The following is a 15,823-nucleotide window of genomic DNA, read 5'->3' as shown; positions in this document are numbered from 1 at the left end:
TTTACTTTGCATTTTGCAATAATGAATGTATGAACAGAGAGAACAAAAGAGTCTTTGTTTTTAATATGTTTGTCGTGTCATCATCAACATCATGATTTGCCATGACGATTGAAATGATAACCCTTTTGATTTTATTGTGGTTTTTCATCCTCTTATGTGTTCGAGTCTTCTTCGATTTTCGTAAAAGTGCAGAAAAAAGAACGAATTGAACAACGAACGACAAACGACTTCATAAATCATCATTGAGAGATTTTCTAATTTTGCTATTTTGTTTCTTTTCTCTTTTCAGACACTCACAGCACACAAAAAGTTATCTTCATCAAAATTTGACATTTGGAAACTTTTCATTAGTATCGCAGTGGGACACCAACAGGTTGTTGCAGAAAGTGTCTCGTTACGAAAAGATTTAAAATATTTTTTCGCATCATGCTTTTTACAACAACGACATAAAATACTTGAACATCATATTCAACCAGCAAGAAGCAGCATACTATAAATAAAAAGAGTGTGTGCGATAAAGCCAACTATATGAAGTAAAAAAGAAATAAAATCAAAACAAAATAAGAGAATATTTTTGTAAGTGTGTTAGTGTTAAACGACGACGACTGCGAAGAAGGAGAAAAGAAAGAAAACGTAAAAATATGTAAAATAAAAAAAAATAAAACAACAAAAATTTAGGTGATCTCTGTGTGTATCGCGCAGAGTTGAAGAACGTGCAAATACTCGATCAAAAGAGAGCGGGAGAGAACGTAAGAGAAGAGATTTTTTCAAAACAGCGCGAGATCAACGGTTGCATGTGAAATTTTTCAGTTACGCTTGTGATGCTGCATGAGTCAGTCTCATCGCGCGCCGCGTATATGTGAGAAATAGAATATAATACAATGTGATATAATGAAGTAAAACTAAAAGTGAAGCTACAATGATGGCTCTTACGATGCTAGAAAGTGAATTGAAAGCCAATTAAAAACGAAAATAAGCATAAAGCAAGGAAGAAAAAAGAAGAAACAAATATTTTTCCACACACACACAAAGTTAAATCATGTCAACTATCAATACAAATAATACCGCGAATCTGAATTTAGCCGGGAACACGAAGCAACAGTTACAACAGACGCCAATTGGGCAGTCTGCATCAACGGCGTCAAACGCCATCAATTCAAAAGTTGCTGCAGAGCAACAACAAAAGCCTTCAGCCTTACCACAATCTACATCCAATAGCAGTCAACCAAATCATCTGAAACCGTTGAGTGGCATTCCGAAGCCTTCACACAGTATTCTCAAGCCAGCAGTGCCTTCTTCATCGAAATCCCATGTCCCAATTCCCCAAACACAAAACCCGTATCCAACACAGCACAATTCGCATCTTAATGATTTTGCACCGCCGCTTCCCTCACACTTAAACTTGAAATATCCGCCCGACGTGCCAAAATCCGTTGGATATCACTTATCAGATCCCTTTGCAAATACACTTCACGCCAACAGCAAGAATATTCCGCCGTATCGTCCTCCGCCATCGGGGCGTGCAAATCAAATACGCCTGCCTCCGAGTGCGATTCAGCATCATCATCCGCCATTGCCGCCAGTTCCTTCGACATCGATACAACACAGATTAACGCCGCACGGCGAAACAAGTGAATTAATTGTTCCGCAACCGCCGCCCGCGACACGACTTACGGCAAATCATTTGCAACAGGCACAGCAGCAGCAGCAAATTCATCCGTCGCATCATATCACGCACGCCCAAGAAATGCTCAAGTTTGTGCGAAAAGCAGATTCAGATACGTCTTCGGCAACAACTTCCTCAAACAGCGGCAGACTCTCCGTTGAACAACCAACGAAACACATTCAAGTAAGTTTTTTTAATCGTGTTTTCTTTTTGATTTCGAACAATTTATTAATAGTCATAAATTCTATTCGAATGTCATGGTAGAATCGGATCGGAAGTCACAAAAACATTTTTCATGAATATATCAATTGAAGCGACATTGTTCATGATTCAGTTCTAATTTTTATGTTTTCTCTAAATTCTTGATGTTATCGTATTAAAAAAAATCTGTTTGATGTTCTTCTGCTTTTGTGTTGCTTTTACAGAGAGCGCTGAACCATGAAAGAGATATCCATAAAAGATATTGTTCAAAATCCCCGAGGAAACTAAATCCAATTGGAATTGAAAGGACTATTAACGTTGAATTTTATGGGTTTTTGTTTGGTTGCTCTACATGTTGACCACCCACAAACGAAATATTCTATTATAAATGAGAGTAATTAAGGACGTGTTCTATCGTTCGTTGTTGCTGATGTTTCAATTTTACATCATTACCTCCGAAAAACAAAAAAAACGATAGATAATAATTAACGTACACGAAATTAATCAAGTTCTGTACTTTAGAAGGCAGTGAACTTGAATTCACGCCCAAATATCCAAACATAATGCATTGGCGTCTCTTTTTTATCTGTTTAAAGTTCTGGATTTCCTTAAATCATCCGAAAAAATTCTCTTCAAATCACTATTTTACATTAAAATTTAATATTGATAAACTGTGTCTCATAAAAATATCTATTTTTCGTCGTCTCTATTGCTTAAATTTTTTTATCAGTGAATGTAAAATATTTTTCTCACTTAATTTTTTATTGTCGATAATATTAAAATTCCAACATAATCGATACTTGTTCGTCGCCTCGTTGCATTGTCACGGATTAGTCTGTCTATTCCAATAGATATTTTTATTAATTTTCTGTAGTAATAATAATAAATGATGATCGGTTTTTGGATGACGATTAAATGTTAAACATGTTACATATTTATTGAAATCTCATCCAAAAGTTTGTCGAACGAGTTTCGAACTATATTGTATTGATTTTGATCGAATTTTGAGGCAGACAGTTGCTACTGTTTTCTTCATGTGATAAAAATCACGAAATGTCCGAAGGGGATCAACGTTCATACATAGCTTGACTAATGAAATGACAATTTAAACAAGAGGCAAAATCAAATTAAGTACAAAAAGGCATGTATTGATATTATATGAGGACAACAAATGGGACAAAAAGGGTTTTTGTTTATTGCTTGTTTATTTATAAGTAAAAGAGGATATGGCAGATACAACTGTTGTGCTGATATTGCTTCGAAAACGAATAAAAATATGCAAAGAAAAAAAGAAAAACAAGGATTAAATTAGTTTTCCGGGTATAATCCGCAATGTTTGTGGGTAGAAATAGGACAAAATGAGATTTATCTGCATAAATTCAACTTTTTCTGACAAAATTTTTTTTCCGAGAAACGAATCCAATCAAAGAAATGTCGTTTTTTTGACTTTGTGATAAGAAGTCGTCCTATCTAACACGCCATTTTTGCATCATTTGTTTAGGACTGAGGGATCAAAAAGGAATAAAAGTACACAAAACCGGATGAAATCTCGTCACATTTTGTAATAATAAATGATCTTGAAACGTTTTCAAGAGTCGTTTTTGACCAACTTCACGTAACATGAACTTCGTATATGTGTAATAATAATAATTGGTCACTATGGTTTCATTTTTTGCCTGAATTCCTGTCATAAAAGGCTTAACAAATGTCATCTCTTGTAATAAATTGTTCACGTTGTTGCTCGTCATCGTTCTACTTGATCGTGTACTTTTTTTTGTTCTTCAACAATACAGAACTCAAACAGGAGAAAAAACTCATATGAGCATTAATTCAATAGGAAAGTGATTAAACAATAAAAAAACAGAGTCTGCGAACAATTCAGCGCTGTTGTAAATATTTGCTCGCTTGTACATTTGCACGGCAATTGAAATAAAAAGGCAAAAATACCAGAAGAGGCTTTTTTTGTAGTAACTTTCAAATTATTTATTATTGAGTACCTTTACACTTACCCATACGAAAAGCCAACGTGTTAAAGTACAATAATAATAACGACAAGGCATTTTTTTTTTGTTAATAGCTGATTGCTGATGAAAAAATATTTCAACAACTATTCGAGAGAGTACAAAACCCCGACAATTTTTTTGTGTTGTTGTCTTGGTTTACTTTATACACACTTTAACTTAAAAGGTTTTGCTTATTTAACGTCACATTACATGTGTTTATCGTCTCTCAATACGCTCGGTACATATGTTATTGAACTGTTTGTTCAGCACACGGCGCGCGATGATGACGAGGGGGACAAAGACGTCGAAGAGTGTGTTGAAAAGTGTTTAAACTTTTTGTTGTTTGCCATATTTGACATGAGCCATGTTTCTCTCTAATTATTAGCATGATGGACTACTAATGTGAAAAAAAATATAGAAATCAAACAAACCTGTTTTACACGAAAAATCTTACTTAGGTACTCGCTTATGACTTTCGCATCAATCATAAGAGAAAAAAAAACGTTTTAACTTGAGGCATTTTTTTGACCATGCGGTAATCACATAACAACGCAAAAAGAGTTGACTAACGTTTTTTTCCTTTCATTTGTCTTGTAGACACTTCTCAGCGAATTGAGACTATTGAAGGAGGCAAATCAAAGGTTAAGCGATGATAATCAAGAGCTGCGTGATTTATGCTGTTTCCTCGACGACGATCGACAAAAGGGGAGAAAACTTGCGAGAGAATGGCAACGATTTGGTCGTTACACAGCAAGTGTCATGCGACAAGAAGTTTCCGCATATCAGGTAAAAAATTGTGTTAATTGAAAGAAATTCTCGAAATTAACAAAAAATTATTTTTTTTTAGAACAAATTACGACAACTCGATGACAAACAACAAGAGTTGATTCGCGATAATTTGGAGCTCAAGGAACTTTGTTTGTATCTCGACGAAGAACGTACAAACTCATTGCGAAACGCAACGTGCACAAATTGTGGCGGAAGCGTGAATAATAGTACAGTTCCGTTACGAGATGACGGCGATGGAAGCAGCTCAGGCACAAATGCTGACGAAACTATTCCGATGAACAGTCAATTTGCGCGAACGTTACAGGTAATTATTTATGATTACTTTTTCATTTTTATCTCGCATCTTCATCTCTTCTTTTTATCATGATTATATTTATTAGGATTTATCATCCGCCCGCAATACGTTGAGCGATCAAACCTTGCACTATGTTCGTTCTCTCGAGTCGCGCGTTAGAGAATTGGAACATCAGCAAAATCAAGGAAAACTCACGTCGTCGTCGGATCCCATTCTCCTCGGAAGGCCTGAAGCTGTAGTGCGTGCTTTACAAGTTCTCGAAGTGCGTGAACAACTGGAACGAGAAAATAAACCGTTAAACAACAACAACAGCAGCAAAAATAATAATAACAACAATAATAATAATAACAACAACAACGATAATGGCTCTGATCAGCTAGATGACAAAGAAAAGGCTCTCCTACGTGAAATGTGCAATGTCGTGTGGCGTAAGCTCGAAGAAACGCCCGAAGGACAAATGAATCATGTTTGATCCGATAATGTTTTTCCAGTTTTTTCTTTGATTTTTTTTTACTTTTCGATGTTGTAATGATAAGTAGTAATAATAATGTAATAGTTATTTTATATGAAATATTTTGTATGATAGTCGCATTCCAATTTCACAGAACACACACAAATCATGTACAAAAACGCTTGAAAATTTATTTATTTTCCATTTTTTATAAATATTTTATTATTTTTTTATGATTAATATATATATAGGTATATTTACACACATTTTCAACCCAATACTTGTTGTTTTCACTAATTTATATGTTTATCTATTTTGTACTTATTATAGTCGCTAATTGTATGTACAGAACAGTTAAAATTATGAAGCGAATAAATGTAAATAAATATTTTTATAAATAATTGAAATTATAGTTTTTTCATTAAATTAAATTTTTTAAAAATTCAACTAATTAATTCTGAAATTTTTCAAATTATTTTTTTTTTAAATTGCAAAAAAAAAAAATAAAATTTTATAAAAATTTCTACCAAAATCATTTTATTTATTTTTTTTTTAATATTATTTTTTAATTAATTAATTATTTTATTGTTCATATTCATTAATTTTAAAAAGAAATTCTGAAATTTTTAAAAATTTTTATCTTGCTCAAAAAGTTTTTTGATTTGCGGGTATTTTTTCCTTGCGACGACTCGCATGCGGTTCATCTGTTTCAACCCATTCGAAGTCTGTGCGAGACACGCGTTGTCCCATCTTGCTTCCTTTGAGCCTCTTTTTTTAAATGAAAAGAAAAATAAAATCGGTGTCTGATGAGGCAATGAATGACCTTAGTGCCAAAAGTAACAGCGGAGAGGGCGGTACTCTCGATCGGAAGTGCACCATTTTTTTCATTTCCGGCACCGATTTTTCCATGAGACGAATGAAAGTGATAAAGACTTTGGATCTGTCTGAAATAAGCGCTAAAAGTTATGCAATCAACTTTACATTTTACCTTTTTTGAAAAAAAATCGTTTTTCATATCGTGTATACAAAATTCAATTAACTTTTTGGCAGCTTACAATATTTTCAGTGTTGATAGTTTCCATCTTGCGAAAAATCATCAAGTAATTTTCGTGAATTGATCCGTCACCCCATCATAATGAATGGAAAAATTAAACCATCGTTGATGTATTTATTTTCTAATATTTTCCACAAAAAATTGAGTTTTTGCCAAATGTACAGGCGATGCGACACCTCATTGATGCATCTCTCATTTTCGGAATATTATGCATGAAAAGAAGGTCAGTTACAACGCAACGCCGCCGCTCCACGGGTTTTGTTTGTTTATTTATTTCCATCATTACTATTATTATTTAATTTTTTGCCACACGCTTTGTATTCCGTGCGCTTTTGAATGGATTCTATAAATAAACATTACTTTGGGCGGAAAAGGCGTCATCGCAATTCAACTGAAAAATTTTCTCGAGAAAGAGCTTTAATATATGTATAAAAGTTAATATTTATTTTAATTCTTTTTTCTTAAACTTATAGATTCAATCAATTCTCTGACATTCTTCCTCCTCATCATAAATTATAAATAATAAAGACTTAAGATTACTGTATGCTTAAAGCTGAATTTATTTCGGTATCCAAAATATGAAAATTAAGTTAAAATTGAATCTAATCATCTCCTCCAGTCATGACTTCCATGAATTCTATAAGATAAAAAGAACAAAAGGTAAGTTTTTGAACACTTGAAATAAATTTTTTTAAAATTTACCATCAAAGTCAACAGTTCCGCTGCCATCAGAATCGATTTCCTCAATCATACTATCCAAATCTTCGTTGGAAATATTGGGGTCCAATTCCTTCAAGATTTCTTTCAATGTTCCTGTGGTAATGTAACCGTTTCCTTCTCTGTCGTACAAACGGAAGGCTTCCTTCAATTCCTTGGCAACAGCTTCGGCATCTTCTTCAACGAGGAAACGAGCAGCTAATTGGATGAATTCTTCGAATTCAATTTCTCCTGAGCCGTCTTCATCGACTTCCGAGACGATGTCACGCAACATTTTGTCATCAAGAACGTGTCCCAACATAGCCAAGATGTTTCCAACCATAGCTACATCAATATGGCCTTTCTTCTCTGTGTCGAAAGCATTGAAGGCATTTTGCAACACTGTATGAGGAAGTTAATGGGATTTAATACAAAAGGAATCCACAAAAAAGTTTGACAATACTTACATGCAATTTGTTCCTTTGGAATATCATCCATGGTAATTTAGTGTTTTTTAGTTATAAGGAGCACAAAGAAAAAATAATGGACTAATTGCTTGTCTTGTTGTCTGACAAGTGAATACCCGCGAGTGTGACTGACGACTGAATTTATATTTTCTACTTCTAATATTCTTCCTCTGAACGCTTTTCCTTTTTTTCTTTTATTTTATTAATAACTTTGTAGCAGTTATACGAGCGAATATATGCCGTTTTTTTCCCTATAGACACCTATTGGAAAATATTGTTTGGTTCACGACAATTCTTACTATTGTTTGATTTTATTTTTGTAAATTTTTATAATATTTTTTTGTGATATTTGTATTGGAAGCAGGTTGTATCCCAAAAACAGGGCTCAAAATTTAGAAAAAAATGTTGTTTTTTTTAATTTTAGTTTAAATGTTAAGAATCTAATCTAAAAATTTATCAATCATTGAAAAAAAAAATTTAATTGAATAATGGCATAAAAAAGTTTTCCCATCCCTGATTTTCAACACAAAAAACTATAATATTGTTCTGTCCGAAAATAAAAGAAATCTCCATCCATTCTACACACATATGATTTCAAAATATCTCAATGTTGTCGATTTCGTACATATTTTGCCGTTCATGCATACAATATGCGGCGTAACACGTTTGTCGACTGAATGGAAGAAACAAAACGTTAGATTGTGACAGAAAAAACACACAAAAATTTATAGTTGATTATATGTGTGGAAAATACGTGAAAACCAGCGAAAATGTTTTTCTTTTTTTATAATCTCTCCCCAGTTTTCACGATTCACAGATTTTATGACAGACACATACTTTCGGCATTGTGTATTCCAAATATCTGAGTCGGAAATATTAGACGAAGACGAAAGTGAGACTTGTGACGCGATCGTTCTCTCTGCTGAATAATTAAGTAATAATTCTCTTGCGCTCTCTCGTTTCTAATGTTATAAATAAGATTTATTATTATTGTACATGTTTTGATAATTTAGATGATGGACATTTATCATTTTTTTTTCTCCGTTGAAATGTTCATGTTAAAGCAATTTTCAGTTCTGACTTTTTAAAGGTACATTCCATTAACGAGGAAATCCGCATCATATCCAGCTCCTTTGGGTAAGCGACGCATACGACGTGTTACTCCGCGAAAACGACATGAGATAAGAATGACAAGAGCAATCAAAATAATTATGCCTAAAAAAAAAATTGTGTATAAGAATTTGAATTTTTGTAAGATTTTTTGATGTTTTACCTAAAGTTAAGGAAATAACAGCTCCTGAAGGACGATCTGAATATCCATCATGATCAGCAAATTCCATATCTAATTGATTTTTTACATGGGCATATTGTGCTTTCAGTAATTTTTCGTGATGAGCTTCGTCGTCATGTTTACTTTTTGCTTTGCTCTCCTGTTTGGGCTTCTTGTGTTTTCGTTGTTTCTAAAAAAAAAGAAAAATAGAATTAGAAAAATAGAATTAGAGCTCCTCTTTTTGACACAGTAATTTAGTTTTTATCCATTTGGAAAAAAAATTTTTCAGCAAGATTTGACAAAAATTTAAAAATGATAAATTAGAGTCCTCTGACAAATTTTTATCCATTTTGAGCAAGATTTTTGACACAGTTTTTGACATAGTTTTTGTCTTGATTTAGTTTTTAAAATAAAACTATGTCAAAGGAAAAAAAATTTTTCAGTTTCAATTTTTTGGCAGTTTTGAGTTATAAAATGATTAAAAATGATAAATTAGAGTCCTCTGACAAATTTTTATCCATTTGGAGCAAGATTTGACAAAATTTGCTTTGACACAGTTTTTGACATAGTTTTTGTCTTGATTTAGTTTTTAAAACAAAACTATGTCAAAGGAAAAAAAAATTTTTTTTTTCAGTTTCAATTTTTTGGCAGTTTTGAGTTATAAAATGCATAAAAATGATAAATTAGAGTCCTCTGACAAATTTTTATCCATTTGGAGCAAGATTTGACAAAAATTGCTTTGACACAGTTTTTGACACAGTTTTTGACATGTCAGTTTTTTTCAGTTTCTTTTTTGGCAGTTTTGAGTTATAAAATGAAAAAATGATAAATTAGAGTCCTACAAATTTTTATCCATTTGTTTGACAAAAATTGCTTTGACACAAAAATTTAGTTTTTAAAATTTTTTTTTTCAGTTTCAATTTTTTGGCAGTTTTTAGTTATAAAATGATTAAAAATGATAAATTAGAGTCCTCTGACAAATTTTTATCCATTTGAAGCAAGATTTGACAAAAATTGCTTTGACACAGTTTTTGACACAGTTTTTGTCTTGATTTAGTTTTTAAAATAAAACTATGTCAAAGGAAAAAAAATTTTTCAGTTTCAATTTTTTGGCAGTTTTGAGTTATAAAATGATTAAAAATGATAAATTAGAGTCCTCTGACAAATTTTTATCCATTTCGAACAAGATTTGACAAAAATTGCTTTGACACAGTTTTTGACATAGTTTTTTTGTCTTGATTTAGTTTTTAAAATAAAACTATGTCAAAGGAAAAAAAATTTTTTCAGTTTCAATTTTTTGGCAGTTTTGAGTTATAAAATGATTAAAAATGATAAATTAGAGTCCTCTGACAAATTTTTATCCATTTGGAGCAAGATTTGACAAAATTTGCTTTGACACAGTTTTTGACATAGTTTTTGTCTTGATTTAGTTTTTAAAATAAAACTATGTCAAAGGAAAAAAAAATTTTTTTTTTTTGGCAGTTTCAATTTTTTGGCAGTTTTGAGTTATAAAATGATTAAAAATGATAAATTAGAGTCCTCTGACAAATTTTTATCCATTTGGAGCAAAATTTGACAAAAATTGCTTTGACACAGTTTTTGACACAGTTTTTGTCTTGATTTAGTTTTTAAAATAAAACTATGTCAAAGGAAAAAAAATTTTTCAGTTTCAATTTTTTGGCAGTTTTGAGTTATAAAATGATTAAAAATGATAAATTAGAGTCCTCTGACAAATTTTTATCCATTTGAAGCAAGATTTGACAAAAATTGCTTTGACACAGTTTTTGACATAGTTTTTGTCTTGATTTAGTTTTTAAAATAAAACTATGTCAAAGGAAAAAAAATTTTTTTTTTCAGTTTCAATTTTTTGGCAGTTTTGAGTTATAAAATGATTAAAAATGATAAATTAGAGTCCTCTGACAAATTTTTATCCATTTGGAGCAAGATTTGACAAAATTTGCTTTGACACAGTTTTTGACACAGTTTTTTTTGCTCTTGATTTAGTTTTTAAAATAAAACTATGTCAAAGGAAAAAAAAATTTTTCAGTTTCAATTTTTTGGCAGTTTTGAGTTATAAAATGATTAAAAATGATAAATTAGAGTCCTCTGACAAATTTTTATCCATTTGAAGCAAGATTTGACAAAAATTGCTTTGACACAGTTTTTGACATAGTTTTTGTCTTGATTTAGTTTTTAAAATAAAACTATGTCAAAGGAAAAAAAATTTTTCAGTTTCAATTTTTTGGCAGTTTTGAGTTATAAAATGATTAAAAATGATAAATTAGAGTCCTCTGACAAATTTTTATCCATTTGAAGCAAGATTTGACAAAAATTGCTTTGACACAGTTTTTGACATAGTTTTTGTCTTGATTTAGTTTTTAAAACAAAACTATGTCAAAAAAATTTTTTTTTTCAGTATCAATTTTTTAATCAGTTTTGGGTTATAAAATGAATAAAAATGATAAATTAGAGCCTTTTTGAAAAAATAATCTTACTTTTGGAGCTTCTGTTGTAACATCAGAATCCGTATCTTCTTCTCCTTCATCTTCTTCGGAGCCTTTTGAATCGCTACTACTGTTTGTTTCTTTCGAAACATCGCTGCTCACGGATTTCTGATTGCTTTCATCTCCATTCGACGGAACGACATTCGCAACAGGAACTTGCGCTACAATCGACGATTGCCTCTGAGTGTCTTGAACAGCATCTTGTCGAACGGGAACCCACACTCCGGGAGTTTGTCCCGGAATTTGACCAAAATTGACTTTTCCGTTTTGTGTTTGAGGAGATTGAAGATTTTGCTGAATGCCCGACATTACTTGCGGTATCATCGGAGGCTGTTGTTGTTGCTGCCATGTATTACGATGAGGCGTTTCGGGTATCCATTGTCCATTTGTTTGCTGTTGTTGCTGATTCTGCGTTTGATACATCGTTTCGGGAGCCAATTGAATTGGATAACCTTCTCGCATACGATCTACCGCATAATTGGGCTGTTGAATGATATTCGTAGCGGGCACATGCAATCCATTTTTATGGTTAAAGATGTGACTTTCCGTATCTGAAAGTAATTTACGAGAAAAAAGAATGAGTATTGAATAACTTTACTTCAATTAAGAAACCCACACATTCTAGTTAAACATATTTACATTTGTTTTGTGGGCAGATTTAATCACGTATTTTTTGACTACTTTCTCTGAAGAAAAATTCCGAAAACACTTGTATGACACGTGCGCACGATTTTGATTACGGCAAAGATTATCATAAATAATTAGAGTTGGCATCTGTATGGATAGCTTCGTTAATTCAGAATTAGTAAACAACCTGTGTGATTCAATAATCTTTATTTTTATTGCAATACGAGATTTGGTGCATTTCAAAACAAAGCACGAATAAAGAGCAAAGGCATGGAAAATTGGATTATCAAGCGTAGGTTGCTTAATTGGGTAGAAATTATCGTTTCTAATTACTTTTTTCATGTTCTAACTTTGGGGGGTCTGAAATCATAAACTTTGAATAAAACAAAGCGATCTTTGGACTCTCTTTGTTCGAAAATACCTTCAAACTGAAACACATCTATCACAATTAAAAGTCGAATATCAAACAAGATTAAACCAATACAAACGGATATTTGTCCGAAAATCCCCGTAACAATAGTAATTAGTGCTCATTAGTATTCTAAACACATCTTGTGTGTACCTTTACCCTTGCATTGCCTCACAAATTTACGACAAACATCTGATACAATCTCATACAATCCCAAAATCAAATAATTATTTATGATAATTCGACAAATGATTTCGAATTCGGTATTGTATGTAAAAAAATATAAATCATAGAGTGTTAATGTCATTGCTTACGGCGGTATGTAATTTAGTAGGTACTTTTGTTTCTCGTTGAAAACCTTGTTTTGTTATGTTTTGTCTTTTTCTGAATTAAATTATTACTATTTTTATCTATTGTTTTATGTTCATTTGAAAAAAAACCATCCAGTAGCAAGCAAAAAGTTCTTTATTTATTATTTACATTTAAAAAACACACACAGTATTTATTTCCGTTCGTAATAATTATGGCTTTTGTCGTGCTTCAGTTCACCTCAGATTTTTGTGATATAATTTTTTTTCTTGTGTCTTACAAGATTTTAACCTAAGTAACTATCGCACATCACGCTTGAAACAAAATTCAGTTGCAAGGTAAAAAATGTGCTGTGATGTAATTTATGGTTATTGTCAGATAAAAAGAGATCCGGCGATCTTTTGTCCAAACACAGACAAACAAAAAATACGCGCTGCTTCGTTGATTCGCAGATTCAGTTTTTGCGTCATGTCATTTTTTAATTGACTTCACTTTGGGAGAGAAGAAACAATTCTCAAACAATTTAGATTTGAGGTAATATTTCACCTGTAAATACTTTGGTCCAACAAAAGTCGGTTAAAGTCTGTCAATTTGTTCATTAAATATTCCAAAGTTGTACAGAGAAGAAAAAAATGTGCTTGTTAAAATAATCTAATGCGTAAATCTTGTCTATATCTCTTGTTGTTCTTTTTCTAGCTTCTACGTGTTCGTTCTTGTTTTCGGTATGTGAGTTAAATAATGTTGCAAGAGAACGAGAGATATGGAGATGAAGTAATGTAGTAATAATAATAATAAATTTTGAGGAATATATAATAAAAATAAAATATAATAAAAAAGTATGAGAGATAAAAAAAAAGAAAGAGTTGTTCATTGTTCGTTCAGATATGTTCTATTTTATGAGTTTTGACGCATTTATCAGTTAATTTGTGATTTCATCTTGTTTCTTGTACAAAATTGAATCTTTTGGTTGATGTGTGAGAGTCATAAATAAAGTATTTTTATTGTAATTGAGATAAATATGAATATTTTTCAAGAGAAATGCGTGAAAATATGTTAAACTAAAATATTTTGAACATTCTTTAACGTTTTTTCTTGTTTTAATGATGTGACTTACCATGATATTGAATGTTCTCATTAGATCCTTGTTGAGATTGCCATCCAAACTTTGGAGAAGTTAATGGATCTTCTCGGTTGTTGGTATTTTGTATAATTGGAATTTGATTTTGAACTTGTTGTTGTACTTGCATTGCATTGTTATTTGTATTTTCCGGTAATTGATATTGTTTGATCTAAAAAAATAGAAACATTTTTATAAAATATTTTTTAAATAAATAAAATAAATTTAATAAAATTTAAAATTAAACTTATTAAAAAAATTAAAATTAAAGTAAAAAATTAGAAAAAAATATTTTTGAAATTTAAATAAAAATTAAAAAAAAAAATTATTTAAAAAAATTAAAATAATTTAAAAAAATATTTTTGAAATTTAATAAAAAATTTTTTAAAAAACTTAAAATTAAATTAATTTTTTTTTTGAAATTAAAATAAAAAATTGAAAAAAAAATTACTTTTAATCCGCCTTCAGTCAAAATAGGTTGAGGATATCCCTGATTCTTGTTCGATGCAACCATTTCAGGCGGGCAATCTGTTTCATCGCTCGCATCTTCGCACTGCGGAATTCCATTACAAACGTTATAAATTGCGATACATCCTCCTTCAATTCCGGGCGTATGACATTCAAATTCAAATCTTTTGCAATTTCCCTGCACATTCTTAATGCTACTAACTGTCGTTTTCGGCGCAATTTGAACAGGCTTTACAGTTGTCGTTGTCGATGTTGTTGTTGTCGGTCTTTTCAACTTATTCAATGCCAATTCATGAACCGAAATTGGATGAACTTCCGTTACAGGAGTCAAAGGACGTCTTAAATCGAGAATCGCTGATGTATAATTCGAGTGTTCCGTAAACTTGCATCGAAAGTTTTCAGATGGACCACACTCGAAGAGAAAACATGTTCCTCGAATCTAAAAAAAATAAATAAAAAATGTTACAGGTGAAAAAATTGAATAATGACGATAGATGTTGAAGAACAATAGAAAATTTCTCGCATTTAAGCAACTGATGAATAGAAGACAGAATTGAAGAATAATGTTGAAAAAAACTCGCTGTCTGATTAATAGCGTAAAGGTAAGTAACATATGTTGAGTTTTTTGTAACCGAACAATGTTACAACAATCGGTAACCTCTTTAACCTTCTTCCATTGTCATTGCTAATGTTAAGTGAAAACATTTCGTCATCGAAGCGTTCCTTACTTTTTCTTCATAAACGAAGACATTACAGCCCTCTGTTTCGCAACAAAGTCTCAAACACTGATCATGCGACATGAGCTCTACGTCAGCGATGAACTTGGCTCCCATGTTAATCGACTCTTCAGTGCGGATAATTTTGTTGGAATGAATATCAAATCGATCTAAAATGGAAATTGAATTACGAATCAACCTTGAAATGGGAGATACTACTTACCGATGCAAAGTTCAATATCCATCGATCTCTTTTTTATTTCGTGAAATCCTGCAAGAACTACATTTAGATGAACAACAAACAGCAATAACACAACAAAAATGCTGAAATCCATTTTTCTCTAATTTTATAGGGTAACAACAATATTGTTCGGAACAATCGCAAAATTTGCCGAAGAAAGCACACAGTTATAAGTTTTGTTGGGAGTTAGATTAATTAACACTAATTATTGACATACTACAGTCCTATTGAGACGGTAAATATTGTTATTTGCTATTAAAAGACGTTAAAATTAGACATCGAAACACTTTTGCCATCCGAAATGTATTTTTACGGAAATGTACAGAAATAATCGATATTACTGTCACTTGCGTATACACAACAGAAAAGACAACAATAACACTTTTCGTGAGAAATTCCAATGTTTTATGTCAAAAACATACAGTAAAAGATGCTCAGAAGTCGAATGCGCTGCTCCATGCATTTGCCATGCGTCAGAAATGTCAAATTTCGTGAGTTCTTCAGCAAGTCCATACACAATTTCGAGTTGCTTGTGCAATT

General features: G+C 31.6%; 3 protein-coding genes across 3 annotated transcripts; 1 reads left to right on the top strand and 2 right to left on the bottom strand.

Moving 5' to 3' along the window:
* Window positions 1–1,039: 1,039 nt before the first annotated feature.
* Window positions 1,040–5,720, top strand: LOC134831930 (coiled-coil domain-containing protein 85C-A). Its single transcript, XM_063845770.1, has 4 exons — window positions 1,040–1,849; window positions 4,468–4,656; window positions 4,718–4,963; window positions 5,040–5,720. Exons 1-4 carry the CDS (start codon window positions 1,040–1,042, stop codon window positions 5,424–5,426), a joined length of 1,632 nt encoding a protein of 543 aa, XP_063701840.1. The 3' UTR covers window positions 5,427–5,720.
* Window positions 5,721–6,938: 1,218 nt separating this feature from the next.
* LOC134829580 (troponin C-like) lies at window positions 6,939–7,771 on the bottom strand. Its single transcript, XM_063842734.1, has 3 exons — window positions 7,623–7,771; window positions 7,162–7,557; window positions 6,939–7,096 (listed from the first exon to the last, which is right to left on the bottom strand). Exons 1-3 carry the CDS (start codon window positions 7,651–7,653, stop codon window positions 7,062–7,064), a joined length of 462 nt encoding a protein of 153 aa, XP_063698804.1. The 5' UTR covers window positions 7,654–7,771; the 3' UTR covers window positions 6,939–7,061.
* Window positions 7,772–8,622: 851 nt separating this feature from the next.
* LOC134831510 (uncharacterized) lies at window positions 8,623–15,580 on the bottom strand. The gene is made up of 7 exons (XM_063845252.1): window positions 15,266–15,580; window positions 15,055–15,212; window positions 14,310–14,765; window positions 13,856–14,030; window positions 11,388–11,947; window positions 8,896–9,082; window positions 8,623–8,837 (listed from the first exon to the last, which is right to left on the bottom strand). The coding sequence occupies exons 1-7, from the start codon at window positions 15,375–15,377 to the stop codon at window positions 8,707–8,709; spliced, it is 1,779 nt and encodes a 592-aa protein (XP_063701322.1). The 5' UTR covers window positions 15,378–15,580; the 3' UTR covers window positions 8,623–8,706.
* Window positions 15,581–15,823: the final 243 nt, after the last annotated feature.

This window comes from Culicoides brevitarsis, chromosome 2, assembly GCF_036172545.1.
Source record: "Culicoides brevitarsis isolate CSIRO-B50_1 chromosome 2, AGI_CSIRO_Cbre_v1, whole genome shotgun sequence".
Lineage (NCBI taxonomy): Eukaryota > Metazoa > Arthropoda > Insecta > Diptera > Ceratopogonidae > Culicoides > Culicoides brevitarsis.
Note: the sequence above shows the minus strand (reverse complement) of the source record. Positions and strands in the feature narration are given on the sequence as shown.

What these genes read in the sequence shown, in the direction of transcription:
- LOC134831930 (XM_063845770.1), top strand. Translation starts at nt 1,040, where the DNA reads ATGTCAACTATCAATACAAATAATACCGCGAATCTGAATTTAGCCGGG. An exon ending in AACCAACGAAACACATTCAA is followed by an intron (nt 1,850 to 4,467) that starts GTAAGTTTTTTT and finishes TTTGTCTTGTAG; the next exon opens with ACACTTCTCAGCGAATTGAG. An exon ending in AATTTGCGCGAACGTTACAG is followed by an intron (nt 4,964 to 5,039) that starts GTAATTATTTAT and finishes TATATTTATTAG; the next exon opens with GATTTATCATCCGCCCGCAA.
- LOC134831510 (XM_063845252.1), bottom strand. Translation starts at nt 15,377, where the DNA reads ATGGATTTCAGCATTTTTGTTGTGTTATTGCTGTTTGTTGTTCATCTA. An exon ending in TCTTCGTTTATGAAGAAAAA is followed by an intron (nt 14,766 to 15,054) that starts GTAAGGAACGCT and finishes TATTTTTTTTAG; the next exon opens with ATTCGAGGAACATGTTTTCT. An exon ending in TGACTGAAGGCGGATTAAAA is followed by an intron (nt 14,031 to 14,309) that starts GTAATTTTTTTT and finishes CTATTTTTTTAG; the next exon opens with ATCAAACAATATCAATTACC.
- LOC134829580 (XM_063842734.1), bottom strand. Translation starts at nt 7,653, where the DNA reads ATGGATGATATTCCAAAGGAACAAATTGCAT. An exon ending in TCCAAAGGAACAAATTGCAT is followed by an intron (nt 7,558 to 7,622) that starts GTAAGTATTGTC and finishes TTCCTCATACAG; the next exon opens with TGTTGCAAAATGCCTTCAAT. An exon ending in CGGAACTGTTGACTTTGATG is followed by an intron (nt 7,097 to 7,161) that starts GTAAATTTTAAA and finishes TTTATCTTATAG; the next exon opens with AATTCATGGAAGTCATGACT.